The 25525-nt window shown below is 38.0% G+C and overlaps 1 protein-coding gene across 1 annotated transcript in view; it reads right to left on the bottom strand.

Moving 5' to 3' along the window:
• LOC136866949 (gastrula zinc finger protein XlCGF46.1) overlaps nt 1–25525 on the bottom strand; it is a 65978-nt gene that overhangs the window by 16181 nt on the left and 24272 nt on the right. The window contains exon 4 of the mRNA XM_067144042.2: nt 4726–4808. Within this exon, the coding sequence (XP_067000143.2) occupies nt 4726–4808 (83 nt within the window). The remainder of the gene's footprint in view (nt 1–4725; nt 4809–25525) is intronic.

Here is a 25525-nt window from a genome sequence, read left to right on the forward strand (position 1 = left end):
CTTAAAGCAATAGAAGACATCAGATTTGCCATGGAACAATGAAAAGTGACAGCCCTAATGCTGTTATATTTCAGTGGCCTTTTGACACAACAGACTTACAATAATCAGTTAGGAAAATGGACTCTTACCTTTGAACTATTTAAGTTTCTTACATGTTATTTGCATCATTACTGGCAGCAGGTAATAACTCTTGATAGCAGTTCAGAATGGTAATGTATAAAAGTAGACACCTAACAGAGTAGTGTTTAAAGACCAAAACATCATTGTTGCACCTCAATGAGTTCTCATCATTATTAAAATAATGTAATTACCACTGACATGCAGATGACATTGAAATATGTAGCCAATGCAAAAATAAGTGAATTATCACATATACCGGTAGTGCAAAACGTGACTGCTGACTTAAAACAACTAAGCATATATGCACAATCAAACAGACTTCTCATAATCTCATCTAAAATGCAAGCAACCAAGTATGATTAATAGTACACGCGCTCCATATCTGCTAAGAAACAATAAAATCATCCTTACAGTACAACAGTATGACCGATGGAACATACCAAAAATGTCTTTCAGAAGATCCTTACTTTGCTTCATCCATTGAAAAGAAAGTTTAGAACTGTTTCATCATGATTAAAATAACTGTATAAAATAATACTGTGAATAAGTGATGTATGTTTTTTGCTAGTCAAAGATAGGAAGGACTAGATTTCGTGGCATGTCCAGTGGTAACACATCTTTGACTACTCTGAAGTAATTTTTGTAGATGCAACTAAGACACAAAAGATGAAACTGCAGGAAGATTTCAATAGTTGACTCAGATTCATTTTTAAGTTGAGCTATATTAATCATGTAAATCATCACCATCAAGATCTTCATTGGCTAAAATATGACAATAGACATAAGTATCACATACTTTCATCAATATACAATGCTTTACAGGAAATAGTTGCGTATGACATTTCTTATGAAAAAATGCAATGGCAAACGATGTTGTGACAGTGAATCTAGGAAGAAATAACTTCATCTGACTCAGATATTTTTGCAGATATATCTTCAATAAAACTATATCAAGAAACAGATTAAGTTATTACTATTGACTATGTCCCACCACCTATTTTTTCAGTTTTCCAAGACAGGGATGTGGCAGATTTTTTCCTCACAGGAGGTCATTAATATGGCAGTTAATCTACTGACATGAGGCTGGGGGACGAGCGTTGCTTTACGTCCGTAGGTGAAACCTTAAATTACCCTACACGTGTCCCCCGGGTGGTGCTAAGAAAGCAACGGCGAAGAGATGCGATCGAACTGTCTGAAAAGACCTCTCGGTCATAATGCACAGAGTAATGAAGAAATCGGTCCTTATCAGGACCCGGAAGCCTATAGCCGAAAAATCGGACCTTCAATTCGAATATGCCATCTTAACATCGAAGGCATCAGCAGAGCAAAATGCGAGTGTCTAGCTAAAATTCTGAAAGGTCAACAGATTGATGTCATTGCGCTACAAGAAACTCATACAGCCAATGAAATGCAACTAAGAACAAGAGGCAAGATCCCAGGCTTCAAGTTAGTGGCTCACAATAATCACGAGATGTATGGCTTAGCTACCTATGTGAGAAACAGTATTACTAACTACGCAGTAGTCGACTGTAGCTCAAGTGATGACATTTTCACTGTCACAATTAAAATCAATAATCTAACAATAATGAACGTATATAAGCCACCAAACACAATGTGGCCCACTCCTCCTCTACCCTCCTTACAACACCCAACCGTAATCATAGGAGACTTCAACAGTCATCACACATGTTGGGGCTATCAACAAAATGATCTAAATGGGGAGGCAATTGTTGACTGGATGGATATGGAAAATCTTAAACTAATCTATGATGCTAAAGAAAAAGGAACCTTCTTCTCCGCCCGATGGGGTAAGGAATACACTCCAGATCTTTCCTTCATAACCCAATCCCCAAACTCTCCAAACCAGATACTTCGATCAGTTCTCAACAGTTTCCCTCATAGTCAACACCGGCCTGTCATACTCCAAATTGGCATGTATATTCCTGTCATTCGATCTTATCCGAAACCTAGATGGAACTTTAAAAAAGCTAATTGGAAAAAATTTAAAGAACAAACTGATGCAAATATAAGATGGATTAAGCCAACCTTTAATAACTATGACAGATTTGTTGGAGTTATAAAAGGTGCTGCTCGGCGCTGCATTCCAAGAGGATGCCGTAAAGAATATATTCCTGGATGGACTGCAGAGAGCGAGAGCCTTCTTAAGGAATTTGAGGAAAATGGCAACAATGAAACAGCCACAAAACTTATTCAATCACTGAATGACAATAGAAAACAAATTTGGAACGACACTGTGTCATCTCTTGATTTTACCCACTCAAGTAGAAAGGCCTGGTCTCTCATTAGAAAGCTTGACTCATCAAAGCCAGCTGGCAGGCAGAAGCTGAGTGTTAACATTAATGATCTAGCCAAACACATGATCTCTATCTCAAAGATCAATAGAGATAAACAAGTTGTAAGGGAAATCCGGTCAGCACTGAAACATAAAAAACAATTAGCAAAACAACAATCATCCCAATTCTCTTGTCCTTTCACAAGAGAGGAAACCCTAGAAGGCATCAAGAACATAAAATCCGGGAAAGCAGCAGGTATAGACGGCATCTATCCTGAATTCCTGCAACATCTTGGACCTGCAACAATCACTTGGCTCACCAAATTCTTCTCCAATATTTTGGAGACAGGTAACCTTCCTTCACTATTCAAGAAGACCAAAGTAATATCGATCTTGAAACCCAACAAGGACCCTCTGAGAGTGGAAAGCTACAGACCCATTGCACTGCTAAGTGTTACTCTAAAGCTCCTGGAAAGACTAATATACAATAGGATCTCAGAAACCATCAATAATCTCCTTCCCACAGAACAAGCTGGCTTCAGACCTGGAAGAAATTGCGCTGACCAAATTTTTGCATTGACCTCTCATATTGAAAATGGATTTGAGAATCGGAAGATTAGTATGGCTGTCTTCTTAGACTTATCAGCAGCCTATGATACTGTTTGGCGAGAAGGGCTTCTGCTAAAACTTATCTCTGCCATCCCCTGTGTCAAGCTTACAAATCTCATTGGCAATATGATTAGCAACAGAAACTTTCAGATCTTCTCGGATGATGCAGTAAGCAAAACCTACAAACTGAATGATGGACTCCCACAAGGATCTGTTCTGGCACCCTTACTTTTCAACCTCTATACTGCTGACTTACCAGCAACTAAGTCCAGGAAATTTATTTACGCAGATGATATACTACTGGTTAGCCAAACACCAAGTTTTCCAGAAGCTGAACAAATTCTTACAGCAGATCTAGAAAAGCTAGATACATACTTCCAAAAGTGGTGTCTCCGTCCAAATCTCCAAAAGACTGTTGTATCCGTGTTTCATCTCAGAAATAAATTTGCCAACTACAAGCCTTCAATAACATTCAGAAATCAATCCTTACAACACTGTCCCTTCCCAAAATATTTAGGTGTCACATTAGACAGATCCCTAACATATAAACATCATATTAACAACACAGCCGCCAAGATTAAAAGTCGGAATAATATTCTTCAAAAATTAGTCGGCACATCTTGGGGTGCAAACAACCAAGTGTTGAGATCTACTGCTCTAGCTCTTTGCTATTCAGTTGCCGAATACTGCGCTTCAACTTGGCTGAACAGTGCTCATACTGCGAAGATTGATGCTCAACTAAATCAAACAATGCGCATCATAACCGGTTGTATTCGCTCTACAAACGTGGCCTGGCTGCCTACACTCAGTAATATTCCTCCGCCTTGCTTAAGAAGATCTGAAGCTCTTCTAAAACTGTGGAAGAAGACCAGCCAGGACTCCAACCTCCCCGTTCACCAGGATATTACTCAACCTGCCCCTCCTCGACTTAAGTCTAGATCTCCACCCTGGCGCACTGCACTTACACTGGAAGAATCTGGGTTCTCCATCACGAACGCCTGGTTACACCAATGGCAGCAGTCTTCTGTTCCCAATCAACATCTTGTGACTCTACCTCATGTTCAACCTCCCGGATTCCATCTACCCAGACGCCAATGGAGGACTCTAAACAGGATTAGAGTCAATCAAGGAAGATGCGGCTATACGCTTTATAAATGGGGCTGGCAGAAGTCTTCTGGATGTGATTGTGGAGCTACCTCACAGACCATCCACCACGTAATTGCCGAGTGTCCACGGAGAGCATTTCAAGGTCCTTTGGAGGACATTCATAACGCAACTGAGGAGGCCTTAAAATGGATCAATGGACTTGATTTGGAACTATAGGCTTCTGCTTGTATATATTGTGTATATATTGTATATTGTATACTTATATAATCTATTTGTGCACATCATACGATAAATAAATAAGGCTGATATAAGCACCTTCAAACACCACCGGACTAAACTGGGATCAAACCAGCCAATTTGAGCTCAGCACTGTACTGCATGAGCTATTCAGCCTGGCAAGAAACTGATTTAATATGTTCTTAAAGAACATGAATATTTTATTTGATTATAACCACAATTATTTTAAGGTATTAAAGTTCAAATGTATCCTTGTAAAGAGAGCATTATATTGACCAAACTGCCCACTTCATGGAGATAAAACACCAACATAGGTAAACAACATATTCCATATTAAGTAGAGTTACTGGCATACTTACAGGTTTTCTTCTTTGACGCATGGGTCCAGTTGATCAACTGTATGTTGCTCTATGGATATTTCCTCCTTAATGTCTGCAGAAGGCTGTAAGTCAGATAATAGGAAAGCAGACAACAGAAGGTGAATTATAAAAATTCAATACATAAGAAACAGCTAACAAAATAAATTTCATATTGAAACAAGAATGAAACAGGGAACGAGATTACCTTTCATTTCAGATCAAACCAAGAGGTGTATGAAAAATGCGAGAACATTTCTACCTTGATAAGAAAAATGTGACTGACTTTCTATGGACACATGAGAATGGGACTGGAATGTCAAGCAAATAAGATTCTCATCTTCCAGGAAAGAAGAAAGACCCAAGTATCACGGCTGAAAAAATTTCATCAGGATCTTAAAAAATGTGGCACTGAGGTGGGATATATTACAAACAGAACAGTGTTCAGAAGAAAAATTGCGGAGGTGACAGATCTGTTCATAGAGAAACTGAGGAGAACAAGGAGGGTGATCATGGTTGAGGAATGAGCAAAATGGAGCCAGAGAATGAACGAGTGTTGGCAAAAAAAGTAAGAACGTCAACAGTCAAGGAAGTTGTGTAATCGTAACCCATACAAAATTGAAATGACCCTGAATAAATTTTATTTTTCCAATGTAAAAATAACAATGGGAAGGAAAAAGCAAGTGATAAATTAGTCACAATTATACAGAATAATAAAAATAAGCGTATGGACTCAGCTACCATGTGCAGACATTTTAATGTGACACCATCTGGCTGTCTACTCGTCAATTTCGATGTTCTGTTTTACTCTAGGCCTACTTGGAAGGCTGTTGGCTGGTTTGACTGTTGAAAGACAGAAGAAAGTCCATTTGACACCCCATGTTGTATTAGATATTATAATTCTCAGGTTTAAGTCCGTATTGAAATGTACAATGAAGTCAAATAAATATTAAAGTTTATTTATTCCACCTGTTCAATACATAAAAAAGATAATGAATTAAATAAAATTATAGGGACATGTTTCGCCCTTTAATTATGGGCATCTTCAGCCTTAATCTCAAACTAAAAGTTGATTAATCAGGTACCTGATTGTAATTAACTTACATAGGAATGTGAAGGAAATGTTGGAAATGTGCAAAATGATTGACAATAGTTATGAAATTCTTAATATCAGGCCTTAATAAAGTCTAAAATACAAATATTCATAAAATTATACACTTTCTTGAATGTAGTTAAGAAATTCTTGAAATGAGGCCTTAATGAGTTTTAAAACACAAGTAGTTGTGAGTTTATACACTAGAGGAAACTTTTGGATCTTAAACAGAATGAATGTCACTATAATAATCTCATCAAGAGGGATTTACAATAAATGTGAAGTGATACAACTGTAGTTTTCTGGAAGCATGAGAGAAGAAGAGTGCTTGAAGGTAAGTTGCTGTGTTAAATGTTAGCAGGAAAAAACGGCTGTAGTCTCTTGTGTAGAGTCGTAAGGGAAGTTTGGATTGAAGTCTGTAACAATAGGAAATTTACGTGTTAAAGAATGAATTTGAATGAAAGGAGAGTTTAAAGAGAAATTGAGGTGTGTAAAACCAGTTACCTCTTTATTAACATTGAAATTGGTTGAGCGTTATAATACCAGAAGCACAAGTAACAAGTAACAACTACTGATTAACTCTATAATCTCATACTTTTAATACTAAATTCTCCTCCTTTTTGCAGACTTCTAACCAAAATCTCTGTAAAAAAAAAAAAAAAATAGTAAAGGAAAATTAATGAATGAATTCGAAAACATTCTATATATTTTTAGTCCAATACTATAACAAAAATCGTAACCTCAATGACATAGTTGAAGTAAAAAACCCATTATACTGCAATCACTAAATTTAAATCAACATTACATTCTAAATAATATTAAATTATTAACTTCCAAGCCCCTTTTAATTTCAAATAACACAATGCCTGCCCTGTCGAAAAAAAAAACTTAATGCCCCAACTACCCCCCCCCTACCTCCCATATCCTCACACCGTTATATTACCAGAAGCACAAGTAACAAATAACAACTACTAATTAACTCTATAATCTCATACTTTTAATACTAAATTCTCCTCCTTTTTGCAGACTTCTAAGCAAATCTCTGTAAAACAAAATAATAAATAAATAAATAAAAAAAACCTACTTACCATCAAATACTCTCTTTCACCCTTACGTACTTTGAAAGGACTAAACTTACCTCTATATATATTTTTTTTTTTTTTAAATTCTTTGCTTCACCACACTATTAATGCTACAATTTGATTTTTTATACCATCAACCCTTTACAGAACACCTTTTAGCGAAATTAACTGAGTCCTTATTGAACTTTATAATTTTGGATGTTTACTGTCACACTTTCCCTCGCTCCCGCATCATAATTCAAGAGGAAGGCTAATTTTTCTCCTCACAAAAGATAAACTATAGACTAGTTCTAACTTACATTTGAATTCCACTTGATACTGATGATATCGTTTCTCTTTATATTGTTCTAAGAATTGAACTCATTTCCCGTTACCCGCCACGGCCAATAACATATAAACTTAGCACACCCCTTCGACCCTTTCCTCCATTAATCTCACATCATCTATAACACTGGTAACTTAAATATCAATCATTTCAATGCCACCATAGCAACTATTTAATACTATTACAAATGAAAATAAAAGAAATTACACACAACGTTTTCTCTCCGAATCTTCTTTACGTCCACCAATTTCAAAGTTAATAAAGAGGTAAGTGGTTTTACACACCTCGATTTCTCTTTAAACTCTCCTTTCATTCAAATTCATTCTTTAACACATAAATTTCCTATTGTTACAGACTTCACTCAAGCTTCCCTTACGACTCTATACAAGAGACTACAGCCGTTCCTTCCTGCTAATATTTAACACAGCAACTTACCTTTATGTCAACCAATTTCAACGTTAATAAAGAGACTTCAATCCAAACTTCCCTTACGACTCTACACAAGAGACTACAGCCGTTCCTTCCTGCTAACATTTAACTCAGCAACTTACCTTCAAGCACCCTTCTTCTCTCATGCTTGTAGAAAACTACAGTTTTATCACTTCACATTTATCATAAACCCCACTTGATGTGATTATTATACTGACATTCAATCTGTTTAAGATCAAAAAAAATTTTCCTCTAGTGTATAAACTCACAACTATGTGTATTTTAAACTTCATTAAGGGCTCATTTCAAGAATTTCTTAACTACATTCAAGAAAGTGTATTATTTTACGAATATTTGTATTTAAGACTTTATTAAAGCCTGATATTAAGAATTTCATAACTATTGTCAACCATTTTGCACATTTCCAACATTACCTTCACATTCATATGTAAGTTAATTACAATCAGGTACCTGATTAATCAACTTTCAGTTTGAGATTAAGGTTGAAGATGCCGATAATTAAAGGGCGAAACATGTCCCTATAATTTTGTTTAATTCATTATCCTTTTTATGTATTGAACAGGTGGAATAAATAAACTTTAATATTTATTTGACTTCACCCCATGTTGTACCATGTCAGCATGTAAAAGATCTCTGATGACACATTTGGTTTTTACCCATAAAAATTCATTAAACCTTGGCCACAGATGCCGAAGGCTACGTCAGCGTGCCGCCTCTCTTGGAGAACCAGGAGGGGTGAGCGCAAGCGTGTGGGGCATGAAAGAAAGAAAAGGGGATGGGCGAGAATGGCACCCCAGGATGGAAAAATTCCTTACTCTGGAGCCATAAGTTAGGAACAGGGAGAGGCCAACTTTATTTTAACACATCGACAGGCGTGATGCAAAAGAAGCAAGCATAATTAAACAGATACCAAATGAGCTAAAGATCACACCAACATACACCAAGATTTTGAAAAGGGTGGGGGGATAAAATTCATGGCTCAACCATAACTGTCTTTTCCTCACATAGCATTTTTCAATTACATGGTGCATACTGAAAATCTGATCCTCACAGCCCCACTATGATCTGAAACCACACTGGTTTTCATCCAACTTACTCTCAACCACTGATCGCAACCTTGCATCCAAGATGCCAGTGTATACCAATCGATGAGATACCTCAATAGTTGTTGCAATCCCTCCTGCTTCCTTACTTATACATAGGGCAATTACTGCTTTTGTCCAATCTGAAGGTACCTTACCAACACTCCATGCTAATGTTATTATATGAAGCCATTTCATCCCTGCCTTCTCACTATACTTCACAACTGCAGGTCTAATTTCATCAGTTCCTGCTGCTTTATTTACCATCCTTTCCACTTCCTGAAGAAGCGTAATTACACCAACATATTTTCTTCCTCCCCATGAGCTCCGTTGTTTGTGACACCACCAGAGAGATTTCCTTTTACGTTGAGAAGATGTTTGTTGTGATTATTGGGATTTGATTATTTGGACTCGGAAGACGGCGATGAATTGTGTATGTAAAGTATTTATTCAATTGTTTGTTTTGGTTTCTCCTCAGTATGTGAATTTTGGAATTGTTTGATTTGTTTGAAGTTGATATGATTTTAAAATTATTTGATTGTCATGGTAATTCTGGTGCATCCTGTACCACACGCGCCACATCGGCGTGGGAGATTTCCGGTTTCGTAAAGTTGCATCAATTTCGTAATTTCTAGAGGCTTCCTAAATGTTCTTTGTCAGCACTATTTTTTCTGCGCTCCTATTGGAGAAAATAAAAGGAAATGTGATTGGTAGGTGAAGGAAAACATCGTACGCTCATTGGCCGTGCTAAGATTTCATAATTTCCGGGGAGAAGCGTTGTCGCTGGAGCCTTGCTCTGTGAGGGCGCCTTTTCTGTCTGACCACTGAGGGGAACGGTCACCTTCCAAGGTACGGGTCTTCTTGGCCCCGCCATCCGGTAAGCACTGATTTTTTTTTTTTTAACTTTTCAGGTATTCAGTTTCAGATGTAGTGTTTCATTTAATTTATCTTGCCGGAGCGTACCCGTGTTTCCTTCTGCTTCCAAATGTTATCATTATGACTTAGCCGTTTCGGTAAGTCACCTCACTTTGTTAAGAGATGGTTCCTGTTTGTTGTTTTGTAAATTAAATGTTATACGCCTTTCGAAGTAATCTTTATAAGTAATTTTTTTTTCTCGGGACTGTCTCATTCATTCCGCTTCATCGTGGAATATTCACCTTTAGGTCGGGTGCCCTTTCTCAGAAGTGTTTTTGAGGGGGCTACCCACTGAAGATGCTCTGCTCCATGATTATACGTAAATATTTTTCTCCTTAGATGTATCTCTTCTCTTTAGTATAACGTTACCTTCCTTTTATTTATTTCAAACTGTTTTGGGTTTTTAAAGGTAACGCCACGACAGTGGAACGTCATGTGTGATGTTCCGGTGTAAAAGAAATTTCATTACTAAATGCTACCCTCATGTAAACTGTAAATTGCAATGGTTGTTGAAATAATGCCGTCAAAATTCTAATGGTATATTGGCTATTGCTTTATATATGAAATTGAATCTAAATTGTTAAGTAAAGTTTAGGATTACATTGACCGCTTCTTCAGTATTACCAATACCTTCCACCGCCTGGATATGGTTCCCAGAATGCCGTCAAAACTCTAATGGTATATTGGCTATTGCTTTATATCTGAAATTGAATCTAAATTGTTAAGTAAAGTTTAGGATTACATTGACTTCGCTTCTTCAGTATTACCAATACCTTCCACCGCCTGGATATGGTTCCCAGCCGCTTCCCGGTTATCCTTTCTTAACAGTCATGTTGGTTAAACTGTTTGTTTATTTTCTGTGATTAATGTGCTTGCAAATTTAGTTTCGTACATGTTGACATGCCTAATGTAGAGTACTTTTGGTGAATGCATTACGGCAGCAAACATTTTATCTTTATTAAACCTATTAATTGTAACCTTACCCTTTGGAGAGATAACAGTATGTTAGCAGAGCTTTGGGTTGCTGAAGAAGCAAAGCTGACGATAATTCGGTGATTATAACCTAAAATTTAATTCAAGTATTATCTCGTAGCGTTTCCTTTTTTATCAACATGTCTCGTGCTATCCCAGGTCCGTTCCATTTGAGAAAGGAGGAATTAGCTTACGAACTTCGTATTCGTAAGTTGAATTCGACAGGAAAGGTTAAGGATGATACGAGCTTGTTGAAACAATCGCTAAATGAACCTGTTTTCGTCCCAGGGTTATCAACAGGTGAAGTGTGCGCATCTTTGTCGATTGTCAGAGATAAAATTGTAGAATATAAAGCCATTATTATGTCATTTTGTTCTTCTAAACCATCCGATGCACAGTTAACACGTGCGAAAGGCCAAGTGCAGCATTACGTGGACAGGATTCGCGATCTGTTGGCGCATAATTTATCTGAAGATGAGCGATGTAAGTGCCAATCGTTGTTATTGCAGTTTTGTGATATTTTTGATAAAATTATTGGATTGCTGGAAGGTAATTCTTTGGCTAGCAAAAGTTCAATAGTTAATGTACCCGTCCAATCTGAAACGTGTGACAGTGACACTCTATCTGTATCTATTGCTTCACAAGTTAGTGCAGTGGTCACATGTAATGATATTCCCGTACAATCTTCTCCTGCTGTATTTACCAGTGCTTCTCTGCCCGTGAATAATGATAGTGGTGCTTCTTGTACGCAAGTTGCTATGTCAACTGTTCCTATGGGAACTGTTAATTCTACTGTGTCTTTATCTCATCCTCCGGTTACGACCCAAGTTGTTTCTCTTCCTATTGTACAAAGATATCCCCATGTCAAAGTGTCACCTGTAGTAAATTCTTCAGGCGTGTCACAAACGTGTAAAAATATTTCGCAAATGCGAATATCTGTGCCGGTTTCTAAGCAATCTAACCTCAGTCCTAACCTCACTTTTAGTACTCCTACCCTATCCCAGGGGCGTTCAAATCAAGATTTCTTTACTACTGTGATGCCTTCTTGTAACCAATCCAGTGCTGTTCAGGTACCTACTACTCCTGCTGCTTCTCAAATTTTTTCAAACTTGCCTCACCCATTAACTGTTATATTTAAGGGTGTATCTAAGTTCACCGCTAATTCGATTGACGAAGTCATAGTGTTTCTACGTTTTTTGGTTGAAATTAAAGATCAGAGTATAGTGTATTCCTTAAGTCGTGACAATTTCTTCCAAGTCTTATATCCACATGTATCTGGAGCTCTTTCTGAGCATGTCATACGAGCCATTTCAGAAAAGTGGACAGTTGACCAATTTCATGCACATGTGCTTGAGTTTTTTTATTCCTTCCCGTGCTTTGTCTTCTTTGGTGCAAAAGCATTATTTTCGCGTACAGCATTTGAATGAAACATTGTCGGAGTACATCCAGGACATTAAGTTCAATGCTCGGATCGTCATGCTTAACTATTCTGAGTCTCAAATGGTTGCTAGCATTATTGAGGGTCTTGCACCAAATTACCGGTCGTATCTTGTTCTGTCACCACGACCCGCTACGTTCGCTCAGTTGGAAGCTATTACTGTTTCTGCTGAAGGCATTAGGTATGCCGACCAGTTACGAGTCGCGTTAGCTCCTCCTCCTGTGAGCATGTCTTCTCAGGTCACTAGTACCGTTTCTACTTCTTCCAAGCCATGTAATTCACGTGCATGTTATAGTTGTGGTTCTACGGATCACTTCCAGCGGAATTGTCCTAAGATTGGGCCCTTAGGCAATTCAAAACCTGTCATGGGTGGTCAACTTCAAAATTTCCAAAGGAATTGTCCTAAGATTGAGCCCTTAGGCAATTCAAATCCGAATGAGAATAGTTTCTCCCTCCACTAGTTCTTGCAGATATTGTGGGTCAAATAGACACTTTTCAAGATAGTGTCCTCGCAATTCTTCCGGTTCTGGGCGTTCTGGTAATAGTAACCCCAGATGACTAGCCGCCGATCCTGGTACCAAAACTTATAGTGTACCTTCATGTTTCGTCTGATATCGCTGTCAATTAGTTGATGATTTACCCGACCCTGTAGTCGATTATAAGCTCCAGTCTGACCCTAGTGTCAATTTTCCAAAATCTTGTGGTATTTCTGCTATTCCTCCATGTAAATTACCTTACATTTGCCTAGAAGTGAACAATGAACCAGTTTGTGCTCTAGTTGATTCTGGAAGTAGCCTCACCTTGATGAGTGAAAATTTGTATAACTCTGTGAAATCTGTTTGTAAGTTCCCTGCTTTAAAACCTGTGTCTTTAACCTGCCATACGGCTAATTCTAATTTCTTGAATTTGATTGGAAGCCTGAATCTCAAAATTAGAATACGTAATTTCACATGGAAAATGCCCGTAGTAGTGGTGAAAGATTTATCTTGTCCTTTCATTCTCGGTGCAAACTTTATTGCCAAAACTGGTATGGTTTTGGATCTTCAATATAATAAATTCCAGTTTAAGTTTTCCATGAGGATCTTTAAATTGTGTAACCGTTCTCCTATCCTTCCTTATCATGTCAGTGCTGTGTCTGAGGACACAAGTGAACCAAAAGCTTTTGACTTTAATCATTTACCTGATGACCAGGCCAACCAGCTTAGGAATCTTTGTGATAAATTTCCTGATGTGTTCACTGACAAGTTAGGTGTGGCCAACATTTTGGAATATAAAATTGAAGTAACTGACAATGTGCCTGTTCGTTCTCCTCCGTACCGGTTGTCGCCTCCTAAGATGAAAGCCCTTAAGGCTATCATTGACCAAATGCTTGCTGATGGTGTAATACGTCCTTCTAAATCTGCGTAATCTTCTCCCATATTCCTAGTCCCTAAACCACAGGGTGGTTTTCGGCCTGTAATAGACTATCGAATGTTGAATAAGCGAGTTGTGCTTCAATCTGTTCCATTTCCTGACTTGCACTCTTGTTTCTCTTGGTTTGCTAATGCCAAAATTTTTACCACTTTTGATCTGAATCAGGCATACTATCAGATACCTCTTGCTGAGGAATCCAAGCATCTCACAGCTTTTGCTACTGACTGGAACCCCTATGAATTTGAGCGCGTGCCGTTCGGACTGGCAATGGGAGCCGCTGTTTTGACTCGGCTGCTGGATAACGTGTTGTCAAACATTAAATTCAAATTCGTTTATAATTATCTTGATGATTTGGTAATTTTTAACGAAACTTTTGAAGAACACCTTGCTCATACCAATGAAGTCCTTGAAAGACTCCGTAAAGCAGGACTAACCCTTAAGGCTAGCAAAGTTACTTTCGCACAGCCTCAGATGTCCTTCATAGGCCATATCGTGTCCGAGAAAGGCGTTTCGGTTGACCAATCTCGTACTGCAGCTATCCAAAATTTTCCTACTCCTAAAGATGTCAAAGCTGTCGCTAGGTTCGTTGGTATGGTCAATTTCTTCCGTAAATTTATCCCCAATTTCGCTGAAAGAGCAGCCCCATTAAATGCCTTGAGGAGAAAAGATGCTAAATTTGAGTGGGGTGATGCCCAACTTGAAGCTTTCTATGATCTGAAATCTGCTTTATGTAATGATCCTGTGCTGGTGATGCCAGATTTTTCTAAACGTTTCATCCTCCAAACCGATGCCTCATCTACAGGTGTATCTGGTGTTCTCCTTCAGGAATTTGAAGATGGACGTCGTCCTATCTCTTATGCTTCACGTAGTCTAAATCCTGCTGAACGCAACTATTCTATATATGAGTTGGAAGCCTTAGCTGTTGTTTTCTCCTTGGAGAAATTTAGAATGTATCTTGAACATCTATCTTTTGATCTTGAAACAGACAATCAGGCATTGAGTTGGGTACTGGCCAAGCCAAGAAGAACTGGTCGTCTTGCGCGTTGGGCAGTATGCATCTCATTTTTTCAAGTTGAAGCTCGTCACATTCGTGGAACTCAAAATGTTATTGCTGACACTCTTAGTAGGATGTTCTACCCTGGCAGTTCTGATCCTCAATTAGAATCCGCTGATCCCTCTCCTGAACAAGTTTCGGCCTTTGTTAATGTGGTTTTGACCAATTCCCCTGTCCTTTTCAAAGATATTTCTAAACATCAGGAAGACGATCCTGAATTGAAGGGTATTACTGACAGGATTAAATCTGGTGAACATGTCAAACCGTATGTCCTCAAAAATGGTGTTCTGTGTTGTCCTACTCGTGGGCGCAGAGACCCCAAAATTGTTGTACCTTCTAATTTAGTCCCTGCTCTTTTCAAATATTTCCATGAATCCCCTGTTGGCGGATACCTTGGTGTATTTAAAACCAGAGAGAAAATTCGTAAGCATTTCATTTCGAAATCTATGGATGGTGAAATTCGCTCAAAGGTAAAATCTTGCAAAACCTGTAACATCAGTAAACCCGCTCCTAATACCCGCCTTGGTCTGTTGTCATCTGAGCAAGCTTCTCGCCCAATGGAGAGACTATTTATCGACTACATTGGACCATTTCCGCGTTCACGGACCGGCCATCGTTTCATACTTGTGTGTGTTGATGCGTTCTCGCGTTTTACATGGCTGTTTCCTACTCGCATGGCTAATGCTAGTACTACTATTTCTTGCTTAAAACAGATCTTTGCTTCATTTGGACCCTGTCAAATTTTGGTGAGTGATAATGCTAGAGCTTTTACATCTGTGCAATTCCGTAATTTCTGTTTTGCCTATCTATCTCTCATGTGACTACCACACCTTATTATCCCAGGCCTAATTATGCGGAAAGAGTTAATCGGAACCTAAGATCTGCTCTTATTGCATACCATTCTTCTGACCACTCAAAGTGGGATTCTTCACTTAATTGGCTATCATTTGCTTTCAATACTGCTGTTCATGAAAGTCACAAGCAAACTCCTGCTTCATTAATGCTAGCGTTCACCCCTAATTCTCCACTTTCTAATCTGTGGTCCATTAACGATCTCCTGCCTGATGTCGCTAATCCAGAAACGATCCGTGCTGCTCGGCAACATGCGCGTAAAAATTTGAAGGTTTGTTACGCTAAAGTTCAACGTAACTATAATCACGGGCGAAGACCGCACAATCTGTCTGTGGGTGACCAGGTCTATGTAAAGACTCATCCCATTACTAGTGCTGCGGACCATGTAATTAGCAAGTTATCCCCCAGATTTCGAGGTCCCTGCACAATTTTGAAATTTTTAACCCCTGTGTCATTGTTAGTCAGTGATCCTGAAAGAAAGAGGATCAGCCATGTGCATTTATCTCAGATAAAAATTCCCTAGTTATGAGATAATACTTTAGAAACTATTTTGTTTTGGGGTAGTGATAAGGAATTAGTTGTAAGCAAATTTTTAATTAATTAGTGCGCGCCATTTTTCAGGTTTTATAGTTTATTATTTAGTTAAGTCTCTTTAGTTGTAATGGAAAGGTCATTTATGATCATGTTAGGTATAATTTAGTATGTATTGTGGGGTAGAATTAAGATCTTCGTAACTAGGGATTGTTGTCAAATTGTGAAATCAGGGTAAACTCCGGTAGAGTTTTTGAGTTTCTTTAAACTATTTCCGAAATTTCATCTTAAGGTATCCATAGTGCTTGCCTGAATGGGGGGGCTAAGATAGTCCCAAACCTGTGGGGGAACCTCCCAAATGAAGGTTGAGAAGACACCGGTTAGGTGCCTCCAAGCTCTTGTCCACCAGGGTGGCTTTAGCTTTATATTCCCTTTCTTCTGCGGATAAATTTCTGTTGCAGTGGCCAGAGGGGGATACTATCCCCATTTCTGCTGTCGTGCCTAGTGAAGAGGTACGTTATGTCTTGGGCCCTGCCGTTCTGCACTGCATTCCAGTGACCTGAGGTACAGATGACAATTACTGTTCCTGCCTGACAACTTGACGTCCCTAGTCCATGAGGGAACCGTCCACATGGTGGTGACCATCATCCCATGCCAAGATTCTGAATATTTACCAGACATACACTGACGTGGCCATTAGTGGCACGTGATATCACCTGTACTTGGACATGTCAATTTACAGCGCTGTAACCAGATATGCCAATGACGCCAGTCGTGCAAGGCTGTGCGCAGTCACCTAGTTTGAACTGTAATGTGGAGGCTGAAGACAGTGGCTGCGTCGCCAGTCACATCAACAGCAAGAACTCGTGGTGCTACAGTGTAAATAAAACAAAAAAAACAAGAACTCAATCCAAAGATGTCTCTTATTTTGTGTCAAATTTTTTTTAGGGAACGTTAAAGTTTTTTAAAGAAAATAATTTCAGTGTGGTGTTTTATGAACATAAGAACATGAAAAAAGAAATTTTAAAAAAATCTCTTTAGTGTATATTTTATGTGGTTTCTGTTTCAACGAACACTGTTATATGTCCTTTGTTTTCAGTGACATTTTTCCTTTGTTTTTCAGCGTTTTATTTATTTTTTTTTTTTTTTGCTATGGGCTTTACGTCGCACCGACACAGATAGGTCTTATGGCGACGATGGGATAGGAAAGGCCTAGGAGTTGGAAGGAAGCGGCCGTGGCCTTAATTAAGGTACAGCCCCAGCATTTGCCTGGTGTGAAAATGGGAAACCACGGAAAACCATCTTCAGGGCTGCCGATAGTGGGATTCGAACCTACTATCTCCCGGATGCAAGCTCACAGCCGCGCGCCTCTACGCGCACGGCCAACTCGCCCGGTCGTTTTATTTTTAAGGTGTTTTGTTATTTTGCTAAACTATGCAGAAACTGGACTGCTAAAATTGTGAATAAAATTTTTATTTTTTTGGAGCTGTGCTCCAAATTAAAGGGGGGGGGAGTATGTTGTGATTATTGGGATTTGATTATTTGGACTCGGAAGACGGTGGTGAATTGTGTATGTAAAGTATTTATTCAATTGTTTGTTTTGGTTTCTCCTCAGTATGTGAATTTTGGAATTGTTTGATTTGTTTGAAGTTGATATAATTTTAAAATTATTTGATTGTCATGGTAATTCTGGTGCATCCTGTACCACATGCGCCACATTGGCGTGGGAGATTTCCGGTTTCGTAAAAATGCATCAATTTCGTAATTTCTAGAGGCTTCCTAAATGTTCTTTGTCAGCACTATTTTTTCTGCGCTCCTATTGGAGAAAATAAAAGGAGATGTGATTGGTAGGTGAAGGAAAACATCGTACGCTCATTGGCCGTGGTAGGATTTCATAATTTCCGGGGAGAAGCGTTGTCGCTGGAGCCTTGCTCTGCGAAGGGCGTCTTTTCTGTTTGACCACTGAAGGGAATGGTCATCTTCCAAGGTACGGGTCTTCTTGGCCCCGCCATCCGGTAAGCACTGATTTTTTTTTTTTAACTTTTCAGGTATTCAGTTTCAGATGTAGTGTTTCATTTAATTTATCTTGCCGGAGCGTACCCGTGTTTCCTTCTGCTTCCAAATGTTATCATTATGACTTAGCCGTTTCGGTAAGTCACCTCACTTTGTTAAGAGATAGTTCCCGTTTGTTGTTTTGTAAAGTAAATGTTATACGCCTTTCGAAGTAACCTTTATAAGTAATTTTTTTTTTCTCGGGACTGTCTCATTCATTCCGCTTCATCGTAGAATATTCATCTTTAGGTCGGGTGCCCTTTCTCAGAAGTGTTTTTGAGGGGGCTACCCACTGAAGATGCTCTGCTCCATGATTATACGTAAATATTTTTTTCCTTAGATGTATCTCTTCACTTTAGTATAACGTTACCTTCCTTTTTTTTATTTCAAACTGTTTTGGGTTTTTAAAGGTAACGCCACGACAGTGGAACGTCATGTGTGATGTTCCGGTGTAAAAGAAATTTCATTACTAAATGCTACCCTCATGTAAACTGTAAATTGCAATGGTTGTTGAAATAATGCCGTCAAAACTCTAATGGTATATTGGCTATTGCTTTATATATGAAATTGAATCTAAATTGTTAAGTAAAGTTTAGGATTACATTGACTTCGCTTCTTCAGTATTACCAATACCTTCCACCGCCTGGATATGGTTCCCAGCCGCTTCCCGGTTATCCTTTCTTAACAGTCATGTTGGTTAAACTGTTTGTTTATTTTCTGTGATTAATGTGCTTGCAAATTTAGTTTCGTACATGTTGACATGCCTAATGTAGAGTACTTTTGGTGAATGCATTACGGCAGCAAACATTTTATCTTTATTAAACCTATTAATTGTAACCTTACCCTTTGGAGAGGTAACAATGTTCAAAACATTCCCTCCACCTGTCCAGTGAATCCCTGGGATCTATTATGAGAAGACCTGAATTACCCAAACACTCTTAATTTCCTTTTTCCTTCTCTTCCTAAGATTCTATGTACTTCTGTCTAATTTCCTTGTCTTGGAGATTTTCTACCTTTATTGTTCTGCAGATGTATTTAACTTTCTCTATCTTAGGACCAGAGATACTTGGTTCACTACAGATTAGAAAATAGCCTGTATTACCAAAAAATCCCTGGAAAACCCACACAATCCTAACAGATTTCCTGAATTCAATGTCAGTTACATTTTAGTCTATAAAGGATCTGGAGATCCTACTCTCCCATGTGTAGCAGTGAACAGTCTTATATTTAGAGAATGTGTTCATAACTGCTAATTCCATATTGGCATTGAAGTCCAGCAAACGTTTCCCACTCCTATTAACTTCCGTATCTTCCCTACATTCACAATCACTCTTTCATATCCTTCAGGTCTATTTTCAACTCTCGCATTGAAATTGCCCATTAGCACAATCCTATCCTTGCTGTTGATCCTGACTACGATGTCACTCAACGTTTCGTAAAACATGTCAACTTCATTCTCATCTGCACCCTCACATGATGACAATTCTCGTCCTAATTCTTCCAACTGTCAAATCTACCCACATCATTCACATATTTATGTGCACAACAGATCCAATGTTTAATGCAATGGTATTGCTGATGAACAGTCTTACCTCACACTCTGCCCTTTCCTTTTTAACACCCATCACGTACACTTTAAAATCTCATATCTCTTCCTCATTACCTCCCCTTACCCAAATATCATTAACTCCTAACACATCCAGACACATACTCTTAGCTGACTCAAGCTAGTTCTATGTTCTTCCTTTCATAAGCCCCATTATATTACTAGCTCCACATTGAATTCCATTTTGTTGGCAAGTTGTTTCTAAAGGGTCTCTTGCCTGTCAATTGGGAGTGGAACTCTGTTTCTCTCATAGGTCCAAGGTTTGCTATCTTTCTGAACATGCTGGATGAAAATTCTGTGAAGGAGGATGCTACACTTACTGACACATAGTCCCAGTGAAGATCTCTCCTGTAATGCATTAGGGACCACCAGCAGATTGTACAGTACTAGCAGCTTGAACACAAGGAGGGTCATGACTCAGAACATATCTAAGATGCCCAGTACCATTCCATAGCAACTGGGTATCCCATCGCTCAGGACCGCTTACTAGGCCACTCAGCCATTTCCCATATTCACGAACTAGGACAGGACTAAAATAACCCACATCATGACCAATGAATTAAAACAAAAATGTTGTAAACTCAAAGATTCAAGCAACAGCTTATACATAATTCACTGTTCTAATGGCACATTAACATGTCGTTGTTTGAAGTAGGAAGGTCCTTCAATACACTGCTAATAGCCAGGGCCTGGATTTTGATGACCTAGAAAATGTTTAAAAAATAACCTCTAAAATGATTGAAAATATCCCATAAAATAACCTGAAAACTAAAAAATCTAAAAATTTGAATGACATAATTTCATCACACAAAAAATGCAAACAGACTAAGTCATTGAATGTTGAAATGTTTTTAATAGGTACCTAATATAATTTAATTATTATTTGACAAATATGAATTATTTGCACACAAATACTGGTTATTATTTCAGTCCATTGTTTGGCACTCCAAGTTCCATGGTTTTTTTTTTTTTTTCTTCAAGGAAAATAACACATCATGGTATACGGAACTTTAAATCTTCAAAATCCATACCTGCCAACTTTTGAAAAGGGCTATCAGTAAAACTCACGCGCGACAAAAATCTAACGATTTTCGATGTATGTTTTTTAATTTTATTTTAATTTCAATTTATATTTAAATAGTTTTTAAGAGTAACAAGGTACCTGATAATAATGTACTTAAAAACTTAGTAATTTCACCTAAGCTATGTATCAGCTGAAGATGTTCTTAAATAAGAACGAAACACGTACTGTTTGTAATTAACTAATTTGCTAAAAAGCATATAAAAGTATCAAAAAGGTGGAAAATTTATATTATTGTAAAACTCTGTACACCGGCTTGATGAAAATAATAATACTTCTGGACTACAAAATACAAGAATTCATGCTTTAGGCAGGATACTTCATACGCCACTGATTTGTAGATTAATATAACAATCAAGAAGAAATCCATGTTAAACAGCAGTAGGCGTGGTGAATGTTAGTTTGGAGCATACATAACAGGACTTCCTTGATAAATTAAGCACATATGCGATAATTGAAAAAGGCTTTCCACAATAAAACTTGTTTAACGTAACACAGGCAAGAAATAATAAAATACACACTGCAAATCAAATGCTAGTTTGACTTGAAGGTCATAGTTGTGGCCTTTTTAGCTTCCTGCAAAAAGTCTTGAGAAAATGTTTTTGCATTTTGAGCATGCTTTAAAACATCAACCTTGAATGAAAGCTTGTTCTTGATGATGTAGTCTTTAAAATAGAAATAGACTCCAGAGATTCATTGGACATGGATGATCTGAACTCTGTTCTATTTTTCTTCACAAGGCTGAAATCAGGTTCACATTCTGCATTGCTATGGGGTATGGTGAGAATAGACAGCAATACTCTAGAAATTTGGTTTTACTTAAGAAGTCCATTGGCTCCATGAATTCTTGATATTTGTGCCCAACTAGAATCACTTGCAGCATCGTGATTTGCAACCAAATAGTTGTCAACCTGAACTCATTTACCACCTCATCTGTAGTTTCATTTTCTTCCTTGCATAACATGATAGGAAACCTTTGCAAGAATAAAAGGAATGGAAGAACACTGTGCATCTTAAATTTTGTCTAACCTAGCAACTTGAGCATGCTTTAACACATCAACCTTGAGCGGAAACTTATTGATGATGATGTACTCACAGGCACTACAAAAGTAGTTTCTCACTGATGAAAAGAAAGTGGATTTATCTGTATCCTGGAAATCATTCACTATGTTGGAAGTCTGAATGCCAATAACTAACTCACCATCGCCTAAACTGTTGCCTCCACCATGTGCAATATTAATATCACACTCACATACTGTGCAAAAGGCAAATTTTCTCCCTTTCTTCATTTTAGTATGCACATAAAATCAACAGAATATGATTCTTTACATGTCTAGAAGTACTGTTTCTTGCTGGATTTATTCACGATAATCTACAATAGGAATATAGTGAATGAAAATGTCCAAGAACAAACTGAAACATCGAAAGGAGCCTGAACCACTGAACGTCACATAAAATTATAACATAAACACTCAAGGCAGTAAAACACTTCATTAAAACATGTCACACACACACGTGGAACGAATGTAATTATTATTATTATTATTCTTTATAAATTAATTGGCTTCGCTAACAGCGGTATACTAAGTCACTGGAATGAATGTAATTAATCCAACAAATACAGGAAACTGCAAAGCACGAAGTTATAACACAAAAACCGAAACACTTACAAAAAAAATACATATCATACCCTTAAAAGGCCAAAACATTCTAGATTTTAGTATGCACGGAAAATCAACAGAATACGATTCTTTAAATATCTGGAAGTACTGTTCGTAAATAAAGAATGACACTCGTGTGGTCAAAGAATATAGGTTAAATCACAACAAGCGATCGGAGTGGAACAAAGAACTGGCAGAACAGAGCCTGTCGACACCTAAGATTCACACGGAAGAACTGTTATCCCAGCTTTAAATTCAATTCCAATAAGGACACAAACAACACACGGTAAAACTACCAATCATATCAAAGAATGAGTTATTGACTATCGTGGACTTGCCTTCAACCAAGACCAAGCGTGCTTTGACCCATGCAAATAATTGATTGTATGGACGTAGAATGATTATCGAATGTTATTTCAAATTTTTGTCCGCGAAATTGTAAAATTACACCGTCCACCCGTAAAACCGTAAAATGCTGCAATTTCCATAACTTTACGGATAAACTGTGAAAGTTGGCAGGTATGAACATCTGAAAAACAGAAAAGAGAGAATTTCAATGTTAGGTACTCAAATTCTTTATCAGATTAGAGGTAATAAGGAAAATAGGCTTTCCTCACTCCACATTACAGTGGCCGTTTGTAGATTCTCACAGGAAAAAGAACAACGACTGCTGTCGAGCACATTTTTGTACTTTGGAAAGCTCCTTTCAATGTCTACAGATGCTATTAGAGCATACTTGAAGTGCACTAAAACACTGGATGTAAGTTCTTCTGCAATGCCAATAATGCAGAAATCTTCACCCACCAAAATCCGAGAGATAAAACACAAAACATTAAAACCCAATTTCTTGTCAAGAACACGCTTCAGTTTGTCTGACACTGCCACACTGGAATCGCCACTAATACATTTTAATTCATCTGTGGCTGTTCTGACTAAATTGATAATTTTTTCTAGAGCCACACTTCTCTCCTGAAGACGTGTAAAAATTGATGACAAGGAACTGAAATTTGCTTTGATGCACGCTAGTTTTCCTTCCATTTTTGTATACGAAAACAATTCTTGAGCCATCTGAATGGCCTTGGCATCTTGTACATCGAAGGAATCTATTACATGCTTCACTGTCTAAAAGTGGTCACAATAATAAATACAGGTGTCGATCCACATACCTCACCGTGTGATGCAAGGCTGTGTTGGTAATGGAATGTTGGGTGCTTGAGATCCGATAAACTCCCTGCGTGATGGAGCCTTAGCAAATACCTTCTTAGTCATGCCATAGTAGTCCCATCGATTTATCGAAGAGGTGACAATGTGTCATACTGTAGAATGGTTCACAGACTGCAAACCTTCGGTTGTGAACAAAAATATTTTTCCTGGCCTATCTACTTCTAATGTACCCACAATAACATTGGCAATGTAACAGCCCTCTACATCACTCGTTTTATTGATTGAAATAAATATTTTGTTTCCGCAGATGTCGTCTATGATATTCCTTACTGTGTCGTCATTAGAAGTAGATAGGCCAGGAACACTATTGATGCTCATGACCGAAGTTTTGCAATCTGCATTGGGATACATGAGGGGTGTAGATGCAAAACTTACATTCTCCAATTTTTTAAGGTATTGAGTTATGCATATCACCATTTCGTCTTGTAAAGGCGCATCGAACTGTGATGGTAGTTTGAACCAAATCGCACATTATAAGACTGAAAAATAAAACTGAAAATGGCGTTTTGAAACATAAGTCACATTATCCAACAGATGTTTTTCAGCAAAATTTACACTCTCCATTCCGACCAATCAGAGAGCGTGTGGTGCGCCCAGGGCATCATGGGACTGTCTTCACTCTGTTGATGTTTTGTTCACCTCACTCTTAGCATTAACCTCTCAGTTTACGCAGCAAGTTTTTAATTAATTAATCTTACAGCTCATTGGTTCTTACTAGTTCATGAACTAATTTACTGCACAATGGAGGAAGTAGTTCAGCCATCAACTGGTCATACAAGGAAGAAGAAAAAGACTCCTGAGAAGTGGACATGAAAGAAATCCCAATTAGCAAGGTTAGTTTTAGCTGTAGCGAGGTTAGATTTGTGGCCTTTTTAATAAACCAGAACCAAGAAAAACATTGTCAGGTTTTGAATATGAAAATGCTAATAATATTTTTTTTTTTAGGTATTCAGTGAAAGGTTTGCCGGGATTCCCCACTTGTAACCACAATGGGGGAAAATTTAAGTGCACAACGGTTCCTTTACAAGACATTCGAAGGTTTCATCAAAACTTCTACTCCCAAAAAGATAAAGTGTACCAAGATAACTTTATTCTGAAGTTTACCTCATCAGTCGAAGTTAAAAGAAGAAGACCAAATTCTGGACGCTACAAAAGACAACCCGTGAGGACCAAATACTTCATAGGCTCGAAAGACAAATCCATGGTTCCTGTATGTCTTAACACATTCATACGTGTTCTCAATGTTTTACGATTTCGAATAAATGGTGTTTTGAATCGTTTCCGAGAAACCGGGCAGCTTAGCAAAGAAAACAGAGGTGGTGACAGGGTTTCTACTAAAAATTTGCCGAAGAAAGAGAATGTAATGAATTTTATACATAAATTCAAATGTTCAGAGCCTCACTACTGTGCCAAACACACGGGCAGAAAATATCTTTCTGCTGAGTTGAACACTTAGAAAATGTGGAAAATGTATAACCGTTCACTCATAGAAGGTCAGAGTGGTTTGAAAGTAACACAGTGGTACTTTAGATCTATTTTTAACAAAACATACAATCTTGGCTTTGGCTCACCAAGGGTGGACGTTTGTTCTACTTGCCTACAGTTAGATGAACGATTAAAACATTCAGGTCCAGGTGAGGAAAAGCAACAGATTATCACTGAAAAACGTGTGCATAAGTTACGTGCTAAGGCATTTTATACATCACTCAAATGCACTGACCCAAAAATTGTGACTTTTAGTTATGATTGCCAAAAGAACTTACCCCTGCCAAAAGTACCTGACCAAGCCACGTACTACAGTATGCAAATTTACCTTCATAACTTCACCGTGGTTAAAGGAGATTCAAAAAATAAACTGACTCCAGAAAATGTGACAGCCTACATTCGGACAGAAAACAAGTTTGGCAAAGGATCAAACGAAATTGCTTCTTTGGTTTTTGATACACTCATAGCAACAGAAATGGAAAGCCCT

This window comes from Anabrus simplex, chromosome 3 (genome assembly GCF_040414725.1).
Source record: "Anabrus simplex isolate iqAnaSimp1 chromosome 3, ASM4041472v1, whole genome shotgun sequence".
NCBI lineage: Eukaryota > Metazoa > Arthropoda > Insecta > Orthoptera > Tettigoniidae > Anabrus > Anabrus simplex.